Below are 19,590 nucleotides of genomic sequence, written 5' to 3' on the forward strand. Positions count from 1 at the left end.
TAGCTGCTTAACCCATCCTCATCTCTCGCACCCCGCTCCCCACACGCCCTTCTCTCTCCTGCCTGAGGCTATGTTATTGAGTTGTGGAGCCAAATTGTTTCTATTTTGTATTGTGAGACTCCATCCTGTCTCCCAGTCTCTAAACCCTAACCACAGTTGGCAGCGTAGCCACCCTGACTTAGGAATGATGGGTTCTAATGGTTACACCCTCACAGTTCTAGAACACACACACAAACACAGAGCCATGGAGGAGTTCACTCCTCACTTCACAGGAAGAAATGGAGTCACCCTGTCTGTGGGCTCGTACAATAAAACCACTTCTGCTCTCACAACACAAACCCACAGGCAGGAAGGGGTCACTGTGAGGTACCCGTCCCCGCAAATATCAGGAGTCGGAACCTTCTGACACGACTCTTAGAAGTTCAGGGAACCACTCCCAACACCACATCACTTTGCACATGATAAGCAACAACATGACAAACCACAACAGTTACACTCATGAAATATACTCATAGGCTGTGACTGCAGAGGTTGAGGGACATTATAACAACACTGTCACTTTGTATGGATAAACACAGAATTGATGACCGTGACATACAGCACCAGTCAAAAGATTGGACACAGCTACTCATTCAAGTGTTTTTCTTTATTTTACTATTTTCTACATTGAAGTATAATAGTGAATACATCATAACTTTGAAATAACACATATGGAATCATGTAGTAACCAAAAAAAGTGTTAAACAAATCAAAATATATTTTATATCTGAGATTCTTCAAAGTAGCCACCCTTTGCCTTGATGACAGCTTTGCACGCTCTTGGCTAATGCACGCTCAAGGAAAATGGTGGCTACTTTGAAGAATCTAAAATATATATATTTTGTTACTCTATGATTCCATATGTGTTATTTCATGGTTTTGATGTCTTCACTATTATTCTACAATGTAGAACATAGTTGTTGTTTTTTAAATAAGAAAAACTATGGAATGAGTACGTGTGTCCAAACTTTTAACTGGTACTGTATTTCAGTGGTACAATAATAGCACCTCAGGCTACGTTCTCATGAAAGTCATTCATCAGAAAACAACATTGACTTGAAGTTTAGTGCCATACATGGGAAGTTAAGAAAAAAACTGTTGACCAGAAATGTGGGGACTGCGGTGACATGTGTCTTTCATGTTGTCATAGCCAAAGACAAATGCACCAATTTACAGATCTCACCATCATATCTTCTTGTCCCCAAATTACTGCTCACATTGGTACACCCACACGTTGAAAAAGGATATGTTTTGTGTTAGATGTATTTAAACATGTCGTAAACCAGAACCAGAGCTTGCCCTCGCGGACCCAAGGCCTAGTGTGTTGAATACTAATTTGCTCGGTGTTTGATGCCCATATTTGATGTACTGCTGCTGAGTTATGCCTGGGCCAGACCCTGGAGTCAACGTCGGCTCCCCTAACCTGCTTCTCAGACGAACCGGAACTCATGAGAGACCTACAGAGTTTACATTTCTCTTTGTCGGACGTTTTGTGGTTTTGCCAGCCTGCCCCAGGTCTGTCAACCTCTATTGTATTTTTCTTTGTGAAATGAGAGAGCATCTCTGGCCTGGTTAATTTTGTATAAAATGGTGGATTTGTGTCTGGAAAGTGGAAAACATGTTGGAAATTGAAACAATACTGTAGGTTTCACCCTATAGTGTTTATAAAGTATCTACAAATGCTGTATTTGCCTACATTCACTTCCCCTGAATGTGAAGGAACAGAGTTTGTGTGCATGTATGGTATATCTCAAGTACAGGGTATATTTTGAGTGCCACTTACTGTTTACCCAATATCACACTCCTTACTTATTTAAGAGAGTCCAGCAAGACGAGATGGAGAAGATTGAGCAGCACATCAAATCATCCAAAGGCAAGAACGACGCAAAGCCATTGGACAAGCCTGAACAATAAGAGCAAATCTTTCCTCTGTGCCAAGTCTGTCCTGTTTCTGTTTCTCGCTCAATTGCTGGTGATAGGAAAGGTCAGGAGAATGTCCCTCATTTCTCTACATCTTTCTCCTTTCCTTTCTCCTTCTCTTCTCTTCCTTCTCTCCCTCCCCTTCCTCTACCTCCATGTCTTTCCCCAAGCTGTCTATCAGACTCTGCAGAGTGATCAGTGTGTGTTGCAGGTGCTAGGCCTCATCTTAGCTTTTGGGAACTTCATGAACGGAGGGAACCGATCGCGTGGGCAGGCTGACGGCTTCACTCTGGACATCCTGCCAAAACTCAAGGACATCGAGAGCAGTGTGAGTGTGTGTTGAGCTCTGATTGTAACTGCCCTATTATGGTGCTAAGGCAATTATTTGCCCCCAAATGACTGAGTGACTGACTGTTTATTAGATTGTAGTGTATGACCAGTGCTGTCATGTAAGAACATACTGCGAAGTTTTTACAGTATTGGAATCCTAGAGAGATGCCCATAAAGAACATAAGACACGTTACCAGCTCTAAGTTATCTACCCAGCAGAGATTTCACTCGTGTTTGATCCATTGCTTTGAGGTGATGAACTTTTAAGTCCTCTTTAGATATGTTCTACATCCCAATCGAAACATTCTGCTCTCAAATGATTAGATTAATGACAAAAAGTAAATTATGGTTTATTTATTTGGATCCTTTTTCCCCCTCTCTCTTTCAGGATAACTGTCAGAGTCTTTTGTCATACATCGTTGCTTACTATCTAAGGAACTTTGATGAGGTATGTTTTGGTTCCTGTTTATTTGAATCCCTTTCTGATTTACTTAGATATCTATCCAACCACCTTTTCATCTTTTCTCTCGCCCGAGGATAGCGTGGCTTTTCTTATCAAATTATTTATTTTCCTTTTCCTCATTTGCAAAAGAAATGAATGTCTCTTTCCCAGTTCGCCTGGACCTGTAGTACGTTAGCTTCCACAGGATCCAAAGGAGGCCTATTGTAAATAATTAGGTTAGCCAGATGAGATGAACTCAGCCAAAAGTATATTGCCAAAATCAACATACACAACGTGGTTCTGGGCTCCTAATGGCTCCCTAGTAATACTGATGGACATGACAAACGTATGCTTTGATTACAATGGCTCCACTCTAGCTGATGGCCATTACCACCATGCAACATTATCTTACTGGAAATGTTTGGACTACTGATAAGAATGGCAGCGACATCCATCCCAATCTTACCTGAGATGTATGCTGGAGAGGGCTGCTCTGGTCTTTGATGATGATTGCCTTTGTGTGTGTGTGTGTGTGTGTGTGTGTGTGTGTGTGTGTGTGTGTGTGTGTGTGTGTGTGTGTGTGTGTGTGTGTGTGTGTGTGTGTGTGTGTGTGTGTGTGTGTGTGTGTGTGTGTGTGTGTGTGTGTGTGTGTGTGTGTGTGTGTGTGTGTGTGTGTGTGTGTGTGTGTGTGTGTGTGTGTGTGTGTGTGTGTGTGTGCTCAGGATGCCGGTAGAGAGACCTGTGTCTACCCTCTCCCTGAACCCCAGGACCTCTTCCAGGCCTCTCAAATGAAGTTTGACGACTTTCAGAGAGACCTACGCAAGCTAAGGAAAGATCTTAATGGTGAGACTGACTCCCACAAATATATTCTGGTCCATTTGTAGCTCTATTTATAATCCTAGAGCTATATATGTTGAACGGTAGGTAGTAAACCTGAATCAACGTTGATTATGACATTATGATACCGTTGTGTAGGATTTATGAAAGTATTACTTATTTTAAATGCATTCCTGTATCTCTATAACGGAAAATTCTTCAAAGTTTGCCGAGACATAGTGATGTTTTGATCACAAAACAGGGTCAACAGATAGCATCTGTTTGTCATACAAACCCCCAAACTAGAAACAGATGGAGAGTCCGGAGCAGGCTCCTCCAGAATCTGCTAGGCGCCCTTTTACTGTCCTCACAACACAGAGCTCCAAAGAAATGAAGGTTCAGGGTGCTTCTTCTACCTGTGCTCCAGCTCACGTCCTTCAGAGTGAGTCAAGGGCCTAGAGAGACTGCCTTATTTATGCAGCACCCGCATACGCACATTACAAACCATAAGATCTGAAGGTCCCATAATAAAAGCCATCAGTGTACTGTATGGGTAGCAATAATGTTTGACTGCCATCTAGTTGAACAAGAACAGAATATTTTTTGTAAGTCTGTGTATCCTTTTCATAATACTTCAAACCAAATACTAGGTCACTTGGCATATAATATGAGTCCAGGTAGCACTTATAAACATGTTAGAGGTTTACAAGGAATTACCTCGATCAGACTAGGGTTAGGCTGAACGTCTTTCAAGTTTTTTCCCAGGGTAACATGAGTCAAATAGTAGGAATTAGGGAACAACAAAAATCCATGATGAAGTGTGGAAATCAGATTAAACATTTAAAGCCAAGTTCATGGTTAAACAAATTCCCTATGAGACCGATTGAATGACTGAATGGGGAAACACGTACATTCATTACTCAGTTCTAACTCATTAACACATTATAGGGGTCAGGTGGGGAAACATTAATGCTAACGGAGTACAACGTTTTGTATCTGTCGATCAAGAATAGTCACCCAAATCTCCTCTGTTCTCGATCACGTATCTCACCGTTAAACCAATCAAGGCTTGTATTTTGCCAACTATGTTTTTTACTGCACTGCAATCAATCTTGTGACGCATCTCATTATTTGTAGTGCGTGAAGATCGAGTTGACCAGGTCCATTGGGATACTGAGTTGCTTGCTCATTCCCAATAGCAGAGGCAGGTTGACATTTATTGTCATGAATCTTGTCCTGGAGGCAGAAATGAGTGATTTCTCCTTAGATAGCAAGATGACCAAAAATATCTTAATTTAAGGATAATCATTAGGGTTAGCAGTGTGGTTAGGGTTAAAGTTAGGTTTAAAATCAAATTGTATGACTTTGCGCCTGTACCAGCCAGTGACCACTCTGCAGAGCTGCCTCCAGAACAATATTCATGACGAAATACACTAACCTACATGGCAGAGTACCATGATGGCGCACATAAATGCTTCATCACAAACTGTATAGGGTTCACTTTACAGGGACCAGCTGAGTGCTGTAACAGATGTGGGCTTCAATGACAGTTGCCTGGGGGTTAGGTTGAGTAGGCGTCCCATAGCAGCGGGCTTGGATGGCCCTCAGGACAACAGCTAGCTAACTACCTCCACAGAGGGGGCCATGTGGTCGAACAATTAGTTTTGGGAACTCTAACATGCACTTTTTGGATTCATCATGGGCGCTGATGGACCATGATTCTGGAGTGCTCCAAGGGATGCTTAAGGGGTCTGCAGGTCTCCAAGGGGAGAAAAGTAGTAGGGGGAATGGAAATGCATCATGACTGGTTAGCTTAGCCTGTTCCATTATGTTTGGTAGTTAGCTCTAATTACATAAACAGGTAGAATGTAATACTGCAATGTCAAAAATGGTCTTGTGATTTACAAGCTCATTCTTTTTTTGGACAGAAAAACTAATCAAAACATGTTTTTCTTTCTTCCTCCTCCACTCCGGTATGCTCGGCCGAGACAGAGATGGTCAACCAGGTCTCTTCTGGAGAGCACTTGCAACCCTTTAAGGAGAAGATAGAGGAATGTCTGAGTGAAGGTGTCCAGTTGTGGTTACTTTACAAATGACTCAATCACTGAGGCCATTTTGGGGTTGTGGGTGAGGCAAATGGACCATTGATCAATGACAAGGGAAGCCATTTTGGTTTTTCAACTGAGAGCTTCAAGATGGGTCATTGATCCCCCTTATCCTTGGTTAGCTAAACTATAGCTGCCCCAAAGACAAAGGCCAATGACTAATGGCTCAGATATCTCCCTGGATTATGTTCAGTGTCAGGATACCTGAAATGAGGAAGCCATCTTGGCACTGTATATAGAATAGAACATAGAGATGGGCCATTGATCATCATGCTAACCCTTGGTTAGACTGCACTGCATCTGTGCAGCCAAGACTGATGTCTCAGTTGCTCTCCTGGTTAATGTACAGTGTTTGGAAGGAAGATGTGTACAGACCATCATTCAACGCAGTTTCCATGGGGACCTCTGCTTATCCCAGACTGTATTGAATAACTCAAGGCTATTGTTTCAACTTTTTCCATCTGTTATGATAGGTTGCAGCAGCACTTGGTAGTTGAGCCTTTGACCTCTGTCTGAAAGATATTTCATGAGCAGACCTACATTTTAGTCATTTAGCAGACGCTCTTATCGAGAGTGACTTACATTAGTGAATTCATCATTAGACAACAATGTATCACAATCCTAGAAAGTACATTTTCCCTCAACAAAGTAGTTATCTGCAAAGTCAGTGCTAGCAGGAAAAGACAAGTGAATGTTAGTATTTTTTGTGTGGAGGGTATATAAGTGGGCAATTCCCCTTGTTGCTCCTTAGGCAAGCACCAAGGTATTGAAGATTATGTGAGCTTCGACTGGAAGCCAGTGTAGTGTGCAGAGGAGCACGGTAGCATAGGAGAACTTGGGAAGGTTGAACACCAGGCGTGCTGTGGCGTACTGGATAAGTTGCAGGAGTTTGATGGCACAAGCGGGGAGCCCAGCCAACAGAGTTGCAGTAGTCTAGACGGGAGATGACAAGTGCATGGATTAGTACTTGTGGCGCTTCTTGTGTGAGGAAAGGTCATACTCTACGGATGTCAATGCTTTAATGTTATCCAGAGTCACGCCAAGGTTCTTTGCTCTCTGGGAAGGGGACACCATGGAGTTGTCAGCCATGATTGAGAGGTCCTGGAGCTGGCAGGCCTTCCCTGGGAAAAAGAGCTGCTACATCTTGTCGAGGTTAAGCTTGGGGTGGTGGGCCGACATCCAAGCTGAGACATCTGCCAGGCAATCAGAGATGTGCGTCGCCAGCTGGGTGTCAGAAGGGGGGGGGGGGTAGTTCAGTGTCATTCACATAGCAATGATAGGGGAGACCATGTGAGGATATGACGGAGCCAAGTTACTTGGTGTAAATAATCGAGGACTGAAGGACACCAGTAGTGAGAAGCAGTTGGAGCAGACACAGACCCTCTCCACGCCTGCTGGTAGGAATGTGCCGAGCCTGAGCTGCCCAGCCCTGAGAGGGTGGAGAGGAGGATCTAATGATTCACAGTGTTGAAGTCAGCAGATAGTTCTCGGAGAATGAAAACAGAGGAGAGAAAGTCAGATTTGGCGATGTGGAGAGCCTCTGTGATAAGAGGAGTGCGGTCTCATTTGAGTGAGCCACCTTGAAGCCTGACCGGTTAGGGTTAAGAAGATCATTCTGAGAGTGATAATGAGAGAGTAGGTCATAGACAGCATGCTCAAGTGTTTTGGAACTAAAACACAGAAGGGATACCATTTTGTAGTTTTTTACTTTGGAGGGGTCAAGTGTTGGTTTCTTGAGGATGGGAGCGACTCTGGCCATCTTGAAGTCAGAGGATGCAGCAAGTGATGAGTTGATGAGGGAAGTAAGGAATGGTAGGTCTTCAGAGATGGTCTAGAGAAGGGAAGAGGGGATGTGGATAAGTCGGTAGGTGGTCGGGCTGCCAGACATCACTAGTCGGAAAGAGAGGGGAGAAAGAGGTCAAAGTGTAGGGTAGTTCTGTTAGAGTGGGACCAGTGGCGTCAGTAGGCTAAGTGAACGAGGAACAGATGTCGTTAACCTTTTTTTCAAATTGGTCGACAAAGTCATCTGCAGAGGGATGAGCAAGGGGCAGGAGGTGGTAGGCGAACAGCTTCTAGTAAAGGTTAGGTCAAGCATATTGCCTGCCTTGTGAGTGGGCAGGGTATACTAAATTAGAAGGGTATGTAGCCAAGGGGTGGGGAGCTTATGTAAAACCTACAGGGAGAGAAGAGAATAGGGATAGGAAACACACATACTTGACAAAGCTGCAAAAGAGCCAAATTGGATCATCAGAAGATAACTAGGTGAGATACTCAAGTGAGAGAGTGATGTGTAGCCTTCCTACTCTTTCCTTTCTCAAACCGCTTGGCAGAAAGTCTTCGTTTCAGCGACAACACCACCGCTTGACAAGACCGCCAGCTGCCACTGAATAAACACTCGAGACTGAAGCACTAATCGCGTATTGCCCAGCAGAGGTGAAAGATGCAGCTCCCACCACTAATTGCTGATTGCCTGGTAGAGTTGAAGAAAACACAGTAAACACCCCCTACAACACAAGACGATTACTCAAATAGGCCTGAAACTAAGTCCACAGAAACGGACACAAATAAAGAGCGAACAGACAGTTCAAACAGCAATGTTTAAGTAGGCTACTAGGTAGGACAGCACTTAAATTCAAATGCCCTAGCAAGACAATACCAACAGATACTTATTGAATAAAAAACAGACACATTCTTCTCTTGTAGGAGCTGATATCCTTCCAAACTATAGATTATGTACATCCAGGCCAAATATGAACACATAAAGAGGGCTGTTGGCAGAATTGGACCCTGACAAGGTAGATAGTGTTATCTGGAGGCGAAAGATTCAAACACCTATTTAGGCGGGGTGCTAGCTAGCGGAGTAGAACACTTGAAAAATGAAAGGAGAGCCACACACTCTAGGAGCTCAGATACAATCATTTAATAACCTAATATCCAACGTTTCAACAGACAAGCTGTCTTCATCAGGGTATAATGACAAACACCGCAGGGTGACGAGTTTACAGTATATAGTGTCAAAGGACACACACAGGTGTTTGTAATCATGGCCTGAGGTGGCCTGATATCATTGGTTAATTCTCTGATAGATAAGAAAAATAATATACCATGAATGGATAGCATACGATCATAGATACAATTTGGCTACAGAGGCCAACAGACATTTACAAACTGCAAAATCACAATAACCACAAGAATGGCTTCAGATCAACGTCTGCATTGAGGCCGAAGTGAGCAAGGTTCTTCAAATTAAAGATCCAGGCAGCCTCTCATTTTAACAATAAATTGTCGAGGTCACCCCCTCTCCTAGGGAGGGTGACATGTTCGATGCTGATATAACTTAGGTACAAAATCGAGTAGGCCGCAACTGGATAAGTAGATTTTTTGCACCTAATGATGCTACGATGCTTCGAGATTAATACTTTTAATTTTTGCTTTGTTTTACCCACATAATTTTTATCACAAGGACAAGTTATTAGATAAATAACTGCCGTAGTGGAGCACGTGATAACACCTTTAATTGGGATCTGTTTGGGGGTAGTTTGAAGGATCTACATTTATAAGTGCCATTGCATTGAGCTCTTCCATTACACTCAGTTTCCATCCAGTAGGAGTGTAAATAGACGTTGGGCAGGGATCAGAGTTTATCAATAGATCTCTGAGATTTCTGTCCTGTGAGAATATGACCAAGGAAGGGTCCCGATTAGAATGTGCCAATGTTTGTGAATGATTCCCTTAATTTGTTCAGAGCATTTTGAATAGTGGTTAGAACACAAGAATGCTTCTTTTTGCGAGACTGTCCTTGAAAAAGATAATGTCTCGGTTTGCTTTGAATTTTCTCAATGGCAGTATTAATCTGACAATTGTTGTACCTCTCTCTTATACCCCGGTGAAGACAGCTTGTCTGTCGAAACGTTGGATATTAGGTTATTAAATTATTGCATCTGAGCTTCTAGAGTGTGCGGCTCTCCTTTAACTTTTCAAGGTTGATAGTGTAACTATAATGGCAACCTGGTTTATCTTTGTTTTCCTCCTCCTGTTCATTCTTCACCTCTTTCACTCCCTCTGCTCTTACTATTCCCTATCCGGTCCTTGACCTCTACCTCAGTTCCACCTCTTTTTTTATACTCCTTCCTCAGCACTATCTGTCTCTCTCTATCTACCTTCTGAAGAAGCCCCTCTCCCGCCGTCACTTGTTTACTCTCTGTTCATCTCCATTCTTGCCTCTATCAGAGCTGTTTACCCTGAGAGCAGTTAAAACAGAGATGATGAATTAGCAGTGGAATGAGGGTTGATGATGAATCCACCTTCCCTCTGCGATCGGCCATGTTTGTTTTCATTTCACCACAGTGTGTTTGTTATCACCTTCCCACGAAGACCCATTCAACAACCTCCCGTGAAAGAGTACCTTTCGCCCCTGCATATCAGACCCTTTAACTAACATAACTCTGAAGTAAAGCCTCCAAAACTCTAAAATAATGGAACTATTCTCATCATAACAGACAAACTATTGTGTAAAGCCAAGATTAAAATGTTTATTGATGAATGTTTCACAACTCTTAAGTGTAAGGTTTGGTTGTCATGTCTATTAAAACATGTGGGATGTCTTTCTAGGCAGTTTTACATAGGCTTTGCGGCAGGCTATTTCTAGCTAACTCTTTCCATTCTTGTTGTAAGACTGAGCTCACTGACCCTTTCTCAAGTGCTTTTGTATTCAAATGAGAGTCGGTAATTTGTAACACATGTTCTTCCACTATGTCGCTCTCTGTCCTTGAGTCCCAGTTTAAAGGAAGCCTGGATGAAAGTGTCCCTCTGAAAGAAATATTGGGTTCTCCCTTGAGGCAAATGACGAGGTTGTCCACAGAGAGAGGAATGTTCGATATAACACTGACATGTGACTTGGAAGGCTCCAGACGAAATCCACTGGGTGCCTCCACTGCAGAAAAAAAAGCAACAACAGCAATGTCTTATTTGTGTTATTTCTATAATTTCAGACCCCGGGGTTAAACAGTTTCTGGCTCCACAGTTTCCACCACTCTTGTTTATTTTCTGACCATGAAACTAACCACAGAATAACAGTGGAAGCGGACTCGTAGGAACGGCACTGTTTGGTCTAGCTCGATTTTCCCCACTCGCTTCACAGATTCTCATGCGTGCGATGCCTTTGATGGAGCCTCTATTCCTCTGAACAGAACATTGGCCATGTGATAATCTGTTTCTGATGTAAATAACGATTAGTTATACTGGCTGCATGCTCTCTTCAGGGGACTGACTACTGCCTTGGCTAGTAGAGTTGTCTCCAGGAGTAGGCCTAATCTACACGTAACATCATGTCAGATAAGATCTATTCATTGTTGTCCTAAATGTATTTTGAAACCTCTGGACTAGCACTGTAAAACTCAAATGGGTCACTATATTGATCCACTGCATCATGGATTCCACACTCCTTTGGTGACTGTTGTTGCATTGATCTGATGACATCCATCCTGTTCTGATTTCTGATTGGTTATTGATGAGCAACAGAAAGCAGATGTAAAAATGGGGATCAGTTATAGGATGATTTAGTATGGGGAGCCATGGACAAAAGTGATCGTCCCATTGGACATGTCAGGGTTCCTTAGATGTGGCTCTGGCTTCAATTACACACAGCGATTCCCTGAATAAAGGCAGGCCAGAGATCCATGCCAGGAGAGATTCCTGATCGTCTGCTTTAGTGGATGTCTTGGAAAGCTATGAAGAGGTTATGGGTAATTTCAGACCAATAAACGCTTTTAGGCTGCTATGGATTTGGAATATGCTCTTAAAAGCTACTAAGTCATTTCTTAGAATTGTGTGTGAAAGCAAAACCAATATAACTGGAGAGACACGCACATGCGATAGGCTGGGTTTGAACCCGGGTCGACTGCACACCAAAATACTCGGTTGTTAGCCCAAGCGCCATTGTGGTTCACTGAACCAACTCTCTTACACTTCACCTTAGCTTTAAAATGTTCCTCTGCTCATTGCACACTACAAGACTGTGTTAGCCTGCTAAACTAAAACCTTAGCCTATAGGCATTATCTCTGGGAGCTAATGCAAGTCAGGTCTCAAACAAAATTGGTTCACCGGACCACCTTGGCTACAGTAGCACAGACTTCCTCGATATCTCTATGAAGTTAGCTAGAAGGAGAGAGAATTATGAAAAAATCCCTCCTAAGGCTAAGGATATCCTCTGGAATTCCTCTGCCTGTTTGAGGCTTTGCACAACGTGATGCTGCTCTCTCATATCAAGTTATTCTGTGGACGAGTTTGAGGACATTTCATAATAATTTCCTGAACTCAATAATACTAAATGTACACAAAGAATACTTGCCCAGAAAACCATGGTGTTCATCTATCAGTGGTGCGACCACAATCATTTCAACACTCAATTACATGAACTAACCCTGAAAATGACAGCAAGTGTTATTAATGTTGATGTGTGAAATCCTGTGTATACCGTCTGTATATGCAAAACCAATAATTCTGCCTTTATCAAAAAATGGTTTCATCTATTCAGTACTGATAATAAAACCTTGTTCTATGTCTTACGTGTAACCACATTGTTATCATCACCGCAATGTAGCTTTATGTTGTCCATAATGACTGAACTAGTAACTAGCTCATGGGCTGGAGTGCCACATGTTTCTATAATAATCCATTACTGCTGTCCTTGCCTCTACATAGCCTTCTACTTCACTTCCTGATGTTGTCCTGTTGAGTGGCATGTTATCTACAGGGTGCCTATATTCTGACTAGGTTTTCTTTTTATAGCAAAAACTGTTCTGGAGGCACAAGAAACACAACTAGAGAACACTCATGAGATGTAAGAATAAACCTGATATGATTTTTTTTTAAAGATGTTCGAGCTGCAGTATGATAACATTGGCTCAAAGGATAATGTTGTGTCAGAACTATTTTCAATACAGCGAGCTGAGTTCACTCACTTCGATTCTCTACTACTGCATGCCAGTACGTACAGGTCCTGTGTCGATGTTTAGATCCCGAGGCTACATGGAACCTCTACCTCTAGATGGCCTTGACTGCGGGTCCTATGATAGACTGAAGGCCTCCAGTGTCTGTGTTGTTTACCTAAGCAAAGCCAGAGTAGACAGCGTCGGCTCCGGGCTTCTGTTAACACTAGGCAGGAAAGTGTTCTCTCCAAACTCCAAACAAAGGGTCCCCAACCTGTCCAGAGCATTGATCAAGCGCAACACCAGGGCATTTGTCACTTTCACATGTGCTCTCTTCCTCTATTTATCTTTCGCTCCTTTCTGTCTGTCTGTCTGTCTGTCTCTCTCTCTCTCTCTCTCTCTCTCTCTCTCTCTCTCTCTCTCTCTCTCTCTCTCTCTCTCTTTTTCTTTATGTGTTTGTCCCTCTTGAGACTTGAGCACATCAAGATTCATTTCCTTTTAAGGGTTTATAACCTGTACGCCTAGAATTGTATCTGTGGAGGGAAAATATTTATGTTATCGACTTAGAAAAGAATGCCATTGTGGCAGCTAATACATTGTAATATTTGCTGTGTTTTATTACGAAATGGCCAGTCGCCTCTATTTAGTAAACTTCCATATCAAGTTTAATGCATGAAATGATCTTAAGATTAACTTCCACATTTTGCATAATTATTATAAGCATACAGGTTTCACAATGACTTAGTCTTTCTGTAATCTATTGTTGTAATTTTGGTATTTTAGGTTTAATTTCATGTTTTTGTTGCATCTATCCTCAGTTTTTTGTAGTTTAGCTTGTTATTTTCAGTCAAGGCTAAGGCAGGTGAGAAGGAAGTGTCTCCCAACACGCTGTTCTCGGTGTGGCATGAGTTCTCCACTGATTTCAAAGACCTTTGGAAGAAGGAAAACAAACTGATGTTACAGGAACCGTGAGGATTGGGGTAAAATACGCTTTGCTTGTCCTTTCATGTGTGTTGAGTCTGTCCTATTCAATGAAAGCCACTCTTTCTTTGGGGATTGTTGTACAATGTATGTTCTGACCTTCTACAGACCTACCACAGAATGACTGTACATGTCAAAATGACATGTCTACTGCACTACTAGATCCCCCTGCGCATGAACACAATGAACATACTGTTTCACATTCGCCTTCAAGCACATTACCTTGACAAGCCAATTGAAGTCATCTGTCAGCTTAATGTGTAGAGTAAAGCACCTTGACTGAGGTCATATGTAGTGCACATTGAGCTCTTCAACTCCCTTTGAAACAATAGAGAAGGGTGTGTGTTGTAACAACCATGGATGCTGTAGCAACCGAACACCATTAATCCCAGTATGCAGTATATGTTTTATGTAATCATTTCGTAGCAGGGAGAAGCATAAGACTAACTAACATTTTGCTTCCTATAGAAGTTAAAGATGGAATCTGCAGTAGGGGAAACCGCGCCACTGTCCGCCCCACCGCCACCGCCATTGTTATGGTTTTATTTTGTTGACAGAGTGGAGGTGTACTGCAACAACAACCAATTGCAGTGCATATTCTGCTGTTCTGTCGCGTGTGCAATGATGTCAGAGGGAAGAAAACAGTGTTTGTTGTTTGCGGTAACTTATTTGTTGTAATATCTTAAACGGATAGGTCAGGTTCACAGTTAAGGATTCCAGCTGAAAAGTTAAACCAACCCTGTTAGGTCAATATCAAGCAGAAAGTCAGGAGTTCTCATAGATGAGTGTTGAATCTTCAGTGTTGGAATGATCCCCCAAACATGAGTTTCCAATAGCATGCATCACATGTTCACTATTAGATCCTATCAGATTCATTCAAATTCATAGATAAGATGAGAGAGAGGGAGGGTTGAAACGACCCAGATCGGTTTCTTAACCCCACTAATAAAAAGAACACATGAGTGATTCTGTTAGCTTCCAGTGGTTTGATGGGTGTAGAGATAGCATGTAAAATGCTAATTGTTTTGTTCTGCTGGATGTAGATTAGATTGTGATATGTATTTGCTCATTTGCTGGATAAGTAATAAAAACAAATTTGTAATCATTAACTATTTGGCCTACAGTGTACCACCATCTATAAAATTGAGAGCTTTAAAATGACCCCCCCCCCCCCCCGACTTACTACAAAGGCATACCAAATTTGGACAAACACGCACACACATTTGAGTTTACTGGTCTAGAATTGGGATGGGCAACGGGCGGCCCAAGGCCCCCCTTTTATAGGCTCGTGGATACATTTCTGAAGACAGAAAAAGTATATTGAGAGTGTAATTTCAAAATTTGGTTGTGCATCAGAAGTTTTTCTCTTGTTGCCAGTCACTAACAGTCACTTAATTAGCATATCAGCAAACATTGTTTAGATTGGTATGTTAGTCTAGCAGCCACCTATCTAAACTTGTAGAAATCATGGTCGATTTACCGACTGGGGGGGCCCCCATTGATTTTATTAGTCACTCTCAGTCAGATATCATATTAAAAACAGTTATCTCTGCCCCATGTCAAAATGGGTAGAATTGCAGGAAATATGTGATAATATTGCAAAATCTTCTCTCCGCCCCACGGCAAAATGTGTAGAATGGATGGGGGCAGACAAACTAATTTTGCTTAGTCCTCAGAAAAGCCTAGGGCCGGCTGTATGTGTGGGTAAGGATGTGGGTACGCAGAACTGCAAACAACTGATGCCTCCCATGATGAGTTTAGATTTTTATAGCCCCCACCCCCATCAAAGTTGCCCGTCACTGGTCTAGAATGTATCTTTTACCTCGTGCAGTGTGGAAAGAGGTCAGAGCACAGGGTAGGGCAGTGTGAGCAGAATCAGCGGTGTCGTTTGACTTAGCAAACGAGGATCGGATGTCGTCGACCTTCTTTTCAAAATGGTTGACGAAGTCATCTGCAGAGAGGGAGGAGGGGGGGGGGGAGGAGGATTCAGGAGGGAGGAGAAGGTGGCAAAGAGCTTCCTAGGGTTAGAGGCAGATGCTTGGAATTTAGAGTGGTAGAAAGTGGCTTTAGCAGCAGAGACAGAGGAGGAAAATGTAGAGAGGAGGGAGTGAAAGGATGCCAGGTCCGCAGGGAGGCGAGTTTTCCTCCATTTCCGCTCGGCTGCCCGGAGCCCTGTTCTGTGAGCTCGCAATGAGTCATCAAGCCACGGAGCGGGAGGGGAGGACCGAGCCGGCCTGGAAGATAGGGGACATAGAGAGTCAAAGGATGCAGAAAGGGAGGAGAGGAGGGTTGAGAAAGGGAGGAGTGGATGGCTGCAAACTTTCTACTATTAAACTCGGACAAAACAGAGATGCTTGTTCTAGGTCCCAAGAAACAAAGAGATCTTCTGTTGAATCTGACAATTAATCTTAATGGTTGTACAGTCGTCTCAAATAAAACTGTGAAGGACCTCGGCGTTACTCTGGACCCTGATCTCTCTTTTGAAGAACATATCAAGACCATTTCGAGGACAGCTTTTTTCCATCTACGTAACATTGCAAAAATCAGAAACTTTCTGTCCAAAAATGATGCAGAAAAATTAATCCATGCTTTTGTCACTTCTAGGTTAGACTACTGCAATGCTCTATTTTCCGGCTACCCGGATAAAGCACTAAATAAACTTCAGTTAGTGCTAAATATGGCTGCTAGAATCCTGACTAGAACCAAAAAATTTGATCATATTACTCCAGTGCTAGCCTCTCTACACTGGCTTCCTGTCAAAGCAAGGGCTGATTTCAAGGTTTTACTGCTAACCTACAAAGCCTTACATGGGCTTGCTCCTACCTACCTCTCTGATTTGGTCCTGCCGTACATACCTACACGTACGCTACGGTCACAAGACGCAGGCCTCTTAATTGTCCCTAGAATTTCTAAGCAAACAGCTGGAGGCAGGGCTTTCTCCTATAGAGCTCCATTTTTATGGAACGGTCTGCCTACCCATGTCAGAGACGCAAACTCGGTCTCAACCTTTAAGTCTTTACTGAAGACTCATCTCTTCAGTGGGTCATATGATTGAGTGTAGTCTGGCCCAGGAGTGGGAAGGTGAACGGAAAGGCTCTGGAGCAACGAACCGCCCTTGCTGTCTCTGCCTGGCCGGTTCCCCTCTTTCCACTGGGATTCTCTGCCTCTAACCCTGTTACGGGGCTGAGTCACTGGCTTGCTGGGGCTCTCCCGTGCTGTCCCTGGGGGTGCGTCACCTGGGTGGGTTGATTCACTGTTGTGGTCGGCCTGTCTGGGTCCCCCTTGGGTTGTACCGTGTCGGAGATCTTTGTGGGCTATACTCGGCCTTGTCTCAGGATGGTAAGTTGGTGGTTGAAGATTTCCCTCTAGTGGTGTGGGGGCTGTGCTTTGGAAAGTGGGTGGGGTTATATCCTTCCTGTTTGGCCCTGTCCGGGGTGTCCTCGGATGGGGCCACAGTGTCTCCTGACCCCTCCTGTCTCAGCCTCCAGTATTTATGCTGCAGTAGTTTATGTGTCGGGGGCTAGGGTCAGTTTGTTTATCTGGAGTACTTCTCCTGTCCTATTCGGTGTCCTGTGTGAATCTAAGTGTGCGTTCTCTAATTCTCTCCTTCTCTCTTTCTTTCTCTCTCTCGGAGGACCTGAGCCCTAGGACCATGCCCCAGGACTACCTGACATGATGACTCCTTGCTGTCCCCAGTCCACCTGGCCATGCTGCTGCTCCAGTTTCAACTGGCCTGGGCCCTAGGACCATGTCCCAGGACTACCTGACATGAGGACTCCTTGCTGTCCCCAGTCCACCTGGCCATGCTCCTGCTCCAGTTTCAACTGTTCTGCCTTACTATTATTCATTTGACCATTTGAACTGGTCATTTATAATCTCCACCCGAACATTTGAACATCTTGGGACTCATGTTCTGTTATAATCTGTGCTACTGCTCCAGTTTCAACTGTTCTGCAGACCATGCTGGTCATTTATGAACATTTGAACATCTTGGTCATGTTCTGTTACCCCACATAGCCCGGTTCCTCTCTAGGTTTCTTCCTAGGTTTTGGCCTTTCTAGGGAGTTTTTCCTAGCCACCGTGCTTTTACACCTGCATTGTTTGCTGTTTGGGGTTTTAGGCTGGGTTTCTGTACAGCACTTTGAGATATCAGCTGATGTACGAAGGGCTATATAAATAAATTTGATTTGATTTGATTTGATTTTAGAGCAGTTTCTTAAAACAGTGAAACTGGTCACCCAAATCTTTCTTGTGTGTAAACAGCACAGACCCAAATCTTGCCTGGAGAACCTCATTGCTGAACTGCCTAACCTTTTACTACTGCAAACATACCCTATCTCCATTTCTAGGAGAAGATACATTTTAAATGGCTGAAACTATTGGTGTCTTTTCAGACTGAAAATGACAGAGGTCTTCAATCAAGCCAGAGAGAAGGCCTCGTACAGCATCCAACCCAAACAGTCTTCTGGAATAGTGAGTTCTCTTTTTGTCTCTTTTGCCTTTGTCCCAACCCCTTTCTGTCTTTCTTTTGGCTTCTTATTCCTCGTATATTTCCCCCGTTCTCACTCCCGTTTCGAAAATCTCTGTATAAATTCCCCCCCCACCCGTCACCACTTTGAGTGCATAGGATTCTCGCATACATTATTTTTGTTCGAAAATGCACGGATGAATTCATTTTACGTACACCATTGTAATGTCTGTAACTCACTTTCATCTGTTTTGTGTTCCACAGAAAGCCAAACTGGGTCAGTAGATCTGAGCCAATGGACTGGTCTTATCCAGGATACGTTTGCACAAGTGAGATCAACACAAGCTTTTTAGCTATTGTATTGTGTTTAAAAATATATTTACTGTGTTATTTTATTTTTTATTTTTTTCTTTCGGTCACCTAACTGGGTATATGTATGCCTGACATGTTGTCACCTTGTTGGAAAGTGTGATATTAACACAGTACCACACTTTGCCGTAATCTGTCAATGATGCATTTCCCCCAGTTCCAAACAGCGCATTCTGCTGTCCAAAGTAAGAATGTAGATTTAATTAAAGAGCTAATAGTTTTTGGACAGGTGCCATTGTAAAGAGAAATACATAGTTTTACAGTGAGACATGTGTTGTGGTATCAGCCTGTCCCCTGTAGCTATAGATAAGACACCAGTTAAGACAATCATGTTTTACAGAGAAAATAAGCTATTTATATCAATCTCTGCACTGCCTTCAAGTATAAAGAGGAGCACAAAAGTGGGCCTATATAAATACTTGCCTACCGGATAGCAAGTGCCTAGTTAAAGACAAATGAGCCAATTAAATTTAACTAAATTACTCTGTCAATACAACCTGTATGGAAACCAGTCCTGCTCAGTAAAAACCTGCATTGTGACAATCATCAGTTTATCATACACCATAGTTCAAGAATGATACGTGATGTACAGTTGTGGTTTATGCAATAAATCATGAAATGAACCGTGACTTGAGCTTAGCTGCTAAGGTATTTAGTATGTTATCAGGACATCGGTGGTCCTGTAGCTCAGTTGGTAGAGCATGGCGCTTGTAACGCCAGGGAAGTGGGTTCAATCCCCGGGACCACCCATACGTAGAATGTATGCACACATGACTGTAAGTCGCTTTGGATAAAAGCGTCTGCTAAATGGCATATATTATTATTATTATATATTATCTCATCATCCTCTATTTTTTTGATTAGCTACAGCGCCTCACTTTTTCTACATTTCGTTGTGTTACAGAATGGGATTCAAATGGATTTCACTGCCGTGTTTTTGTCAATAATCTACACAAAATACTCTGTAATGTCAAAGTGGCTTTTTGTTTTGAACATTTGTAAAAGATGAATGAAAAATAAAACACTAATATCTTTATTAGATAAGTATTCACCCCCCTGATTCAATACACCTTTGGCAGTGATTACAGCTGTGTGTCTTTTTGGGTAAGTTTCTAAGAGTTTTTGCCCATTATAATTTGTTTAATTCTTCCAGCTATGTCAAATTTGTTGTTGATTATTGCTAGACAACC

The 19,590-nt window shown here is 42.8% G+C and overlaps 1 protein-coding gene across 1 annotated transcript; it reads left to right on the forward strand.

Moving 5' to 3' along the window:
* The first annotated feature begins 1,742 nt into the window (after positions 1 to 1,742).
* On the forward strand, positions 1,743 to 19,027 carry LOC124037242 (formin-2-like). The gene is made up of 5 exons (XM_046351922.1): positions 1,743 to 2,287; positions 2,678 to 2,737; positions 3,454 to 3,574; positions 17,958 to 18,036; positions 18,296 to 19,027. The coding sequence occupies exons 1-4, from the start codon at positions 2,033 to 2,035 to the stop codon at positions 17,960 to 17,962; spliced, it is 441 nt and encodes a 146-aa protein (XP_046207878.1). The 5' UTR covers positions 1,743 to 2,032; the 3' UTR covers positions 17,963 to 18,036; positions 18,296 to 19,027.
* Positions 19,028 to 19,590: the final 563 nt, after the last annotated feature.

Source organism: Oncorhynchus gorbuscha, linkage group LG06 (genome assembly GCF_021184085.1).
Source record: "Oncorhynchus gorbuscha isolate QuinsamMale2020 ecotype Even-year linkage group LG06, OgorEven_v1.0, whole genome shotgun sequence".
In the NCBI taxonomy this organism is placed as follows: domain Eukaryota; kingdom Metazoa; phylum Chordata; class Actinopteri; order Salmoniformes; family Salmonidae; genus Oncorhynchus; species Oncorhynchus gorbuscha.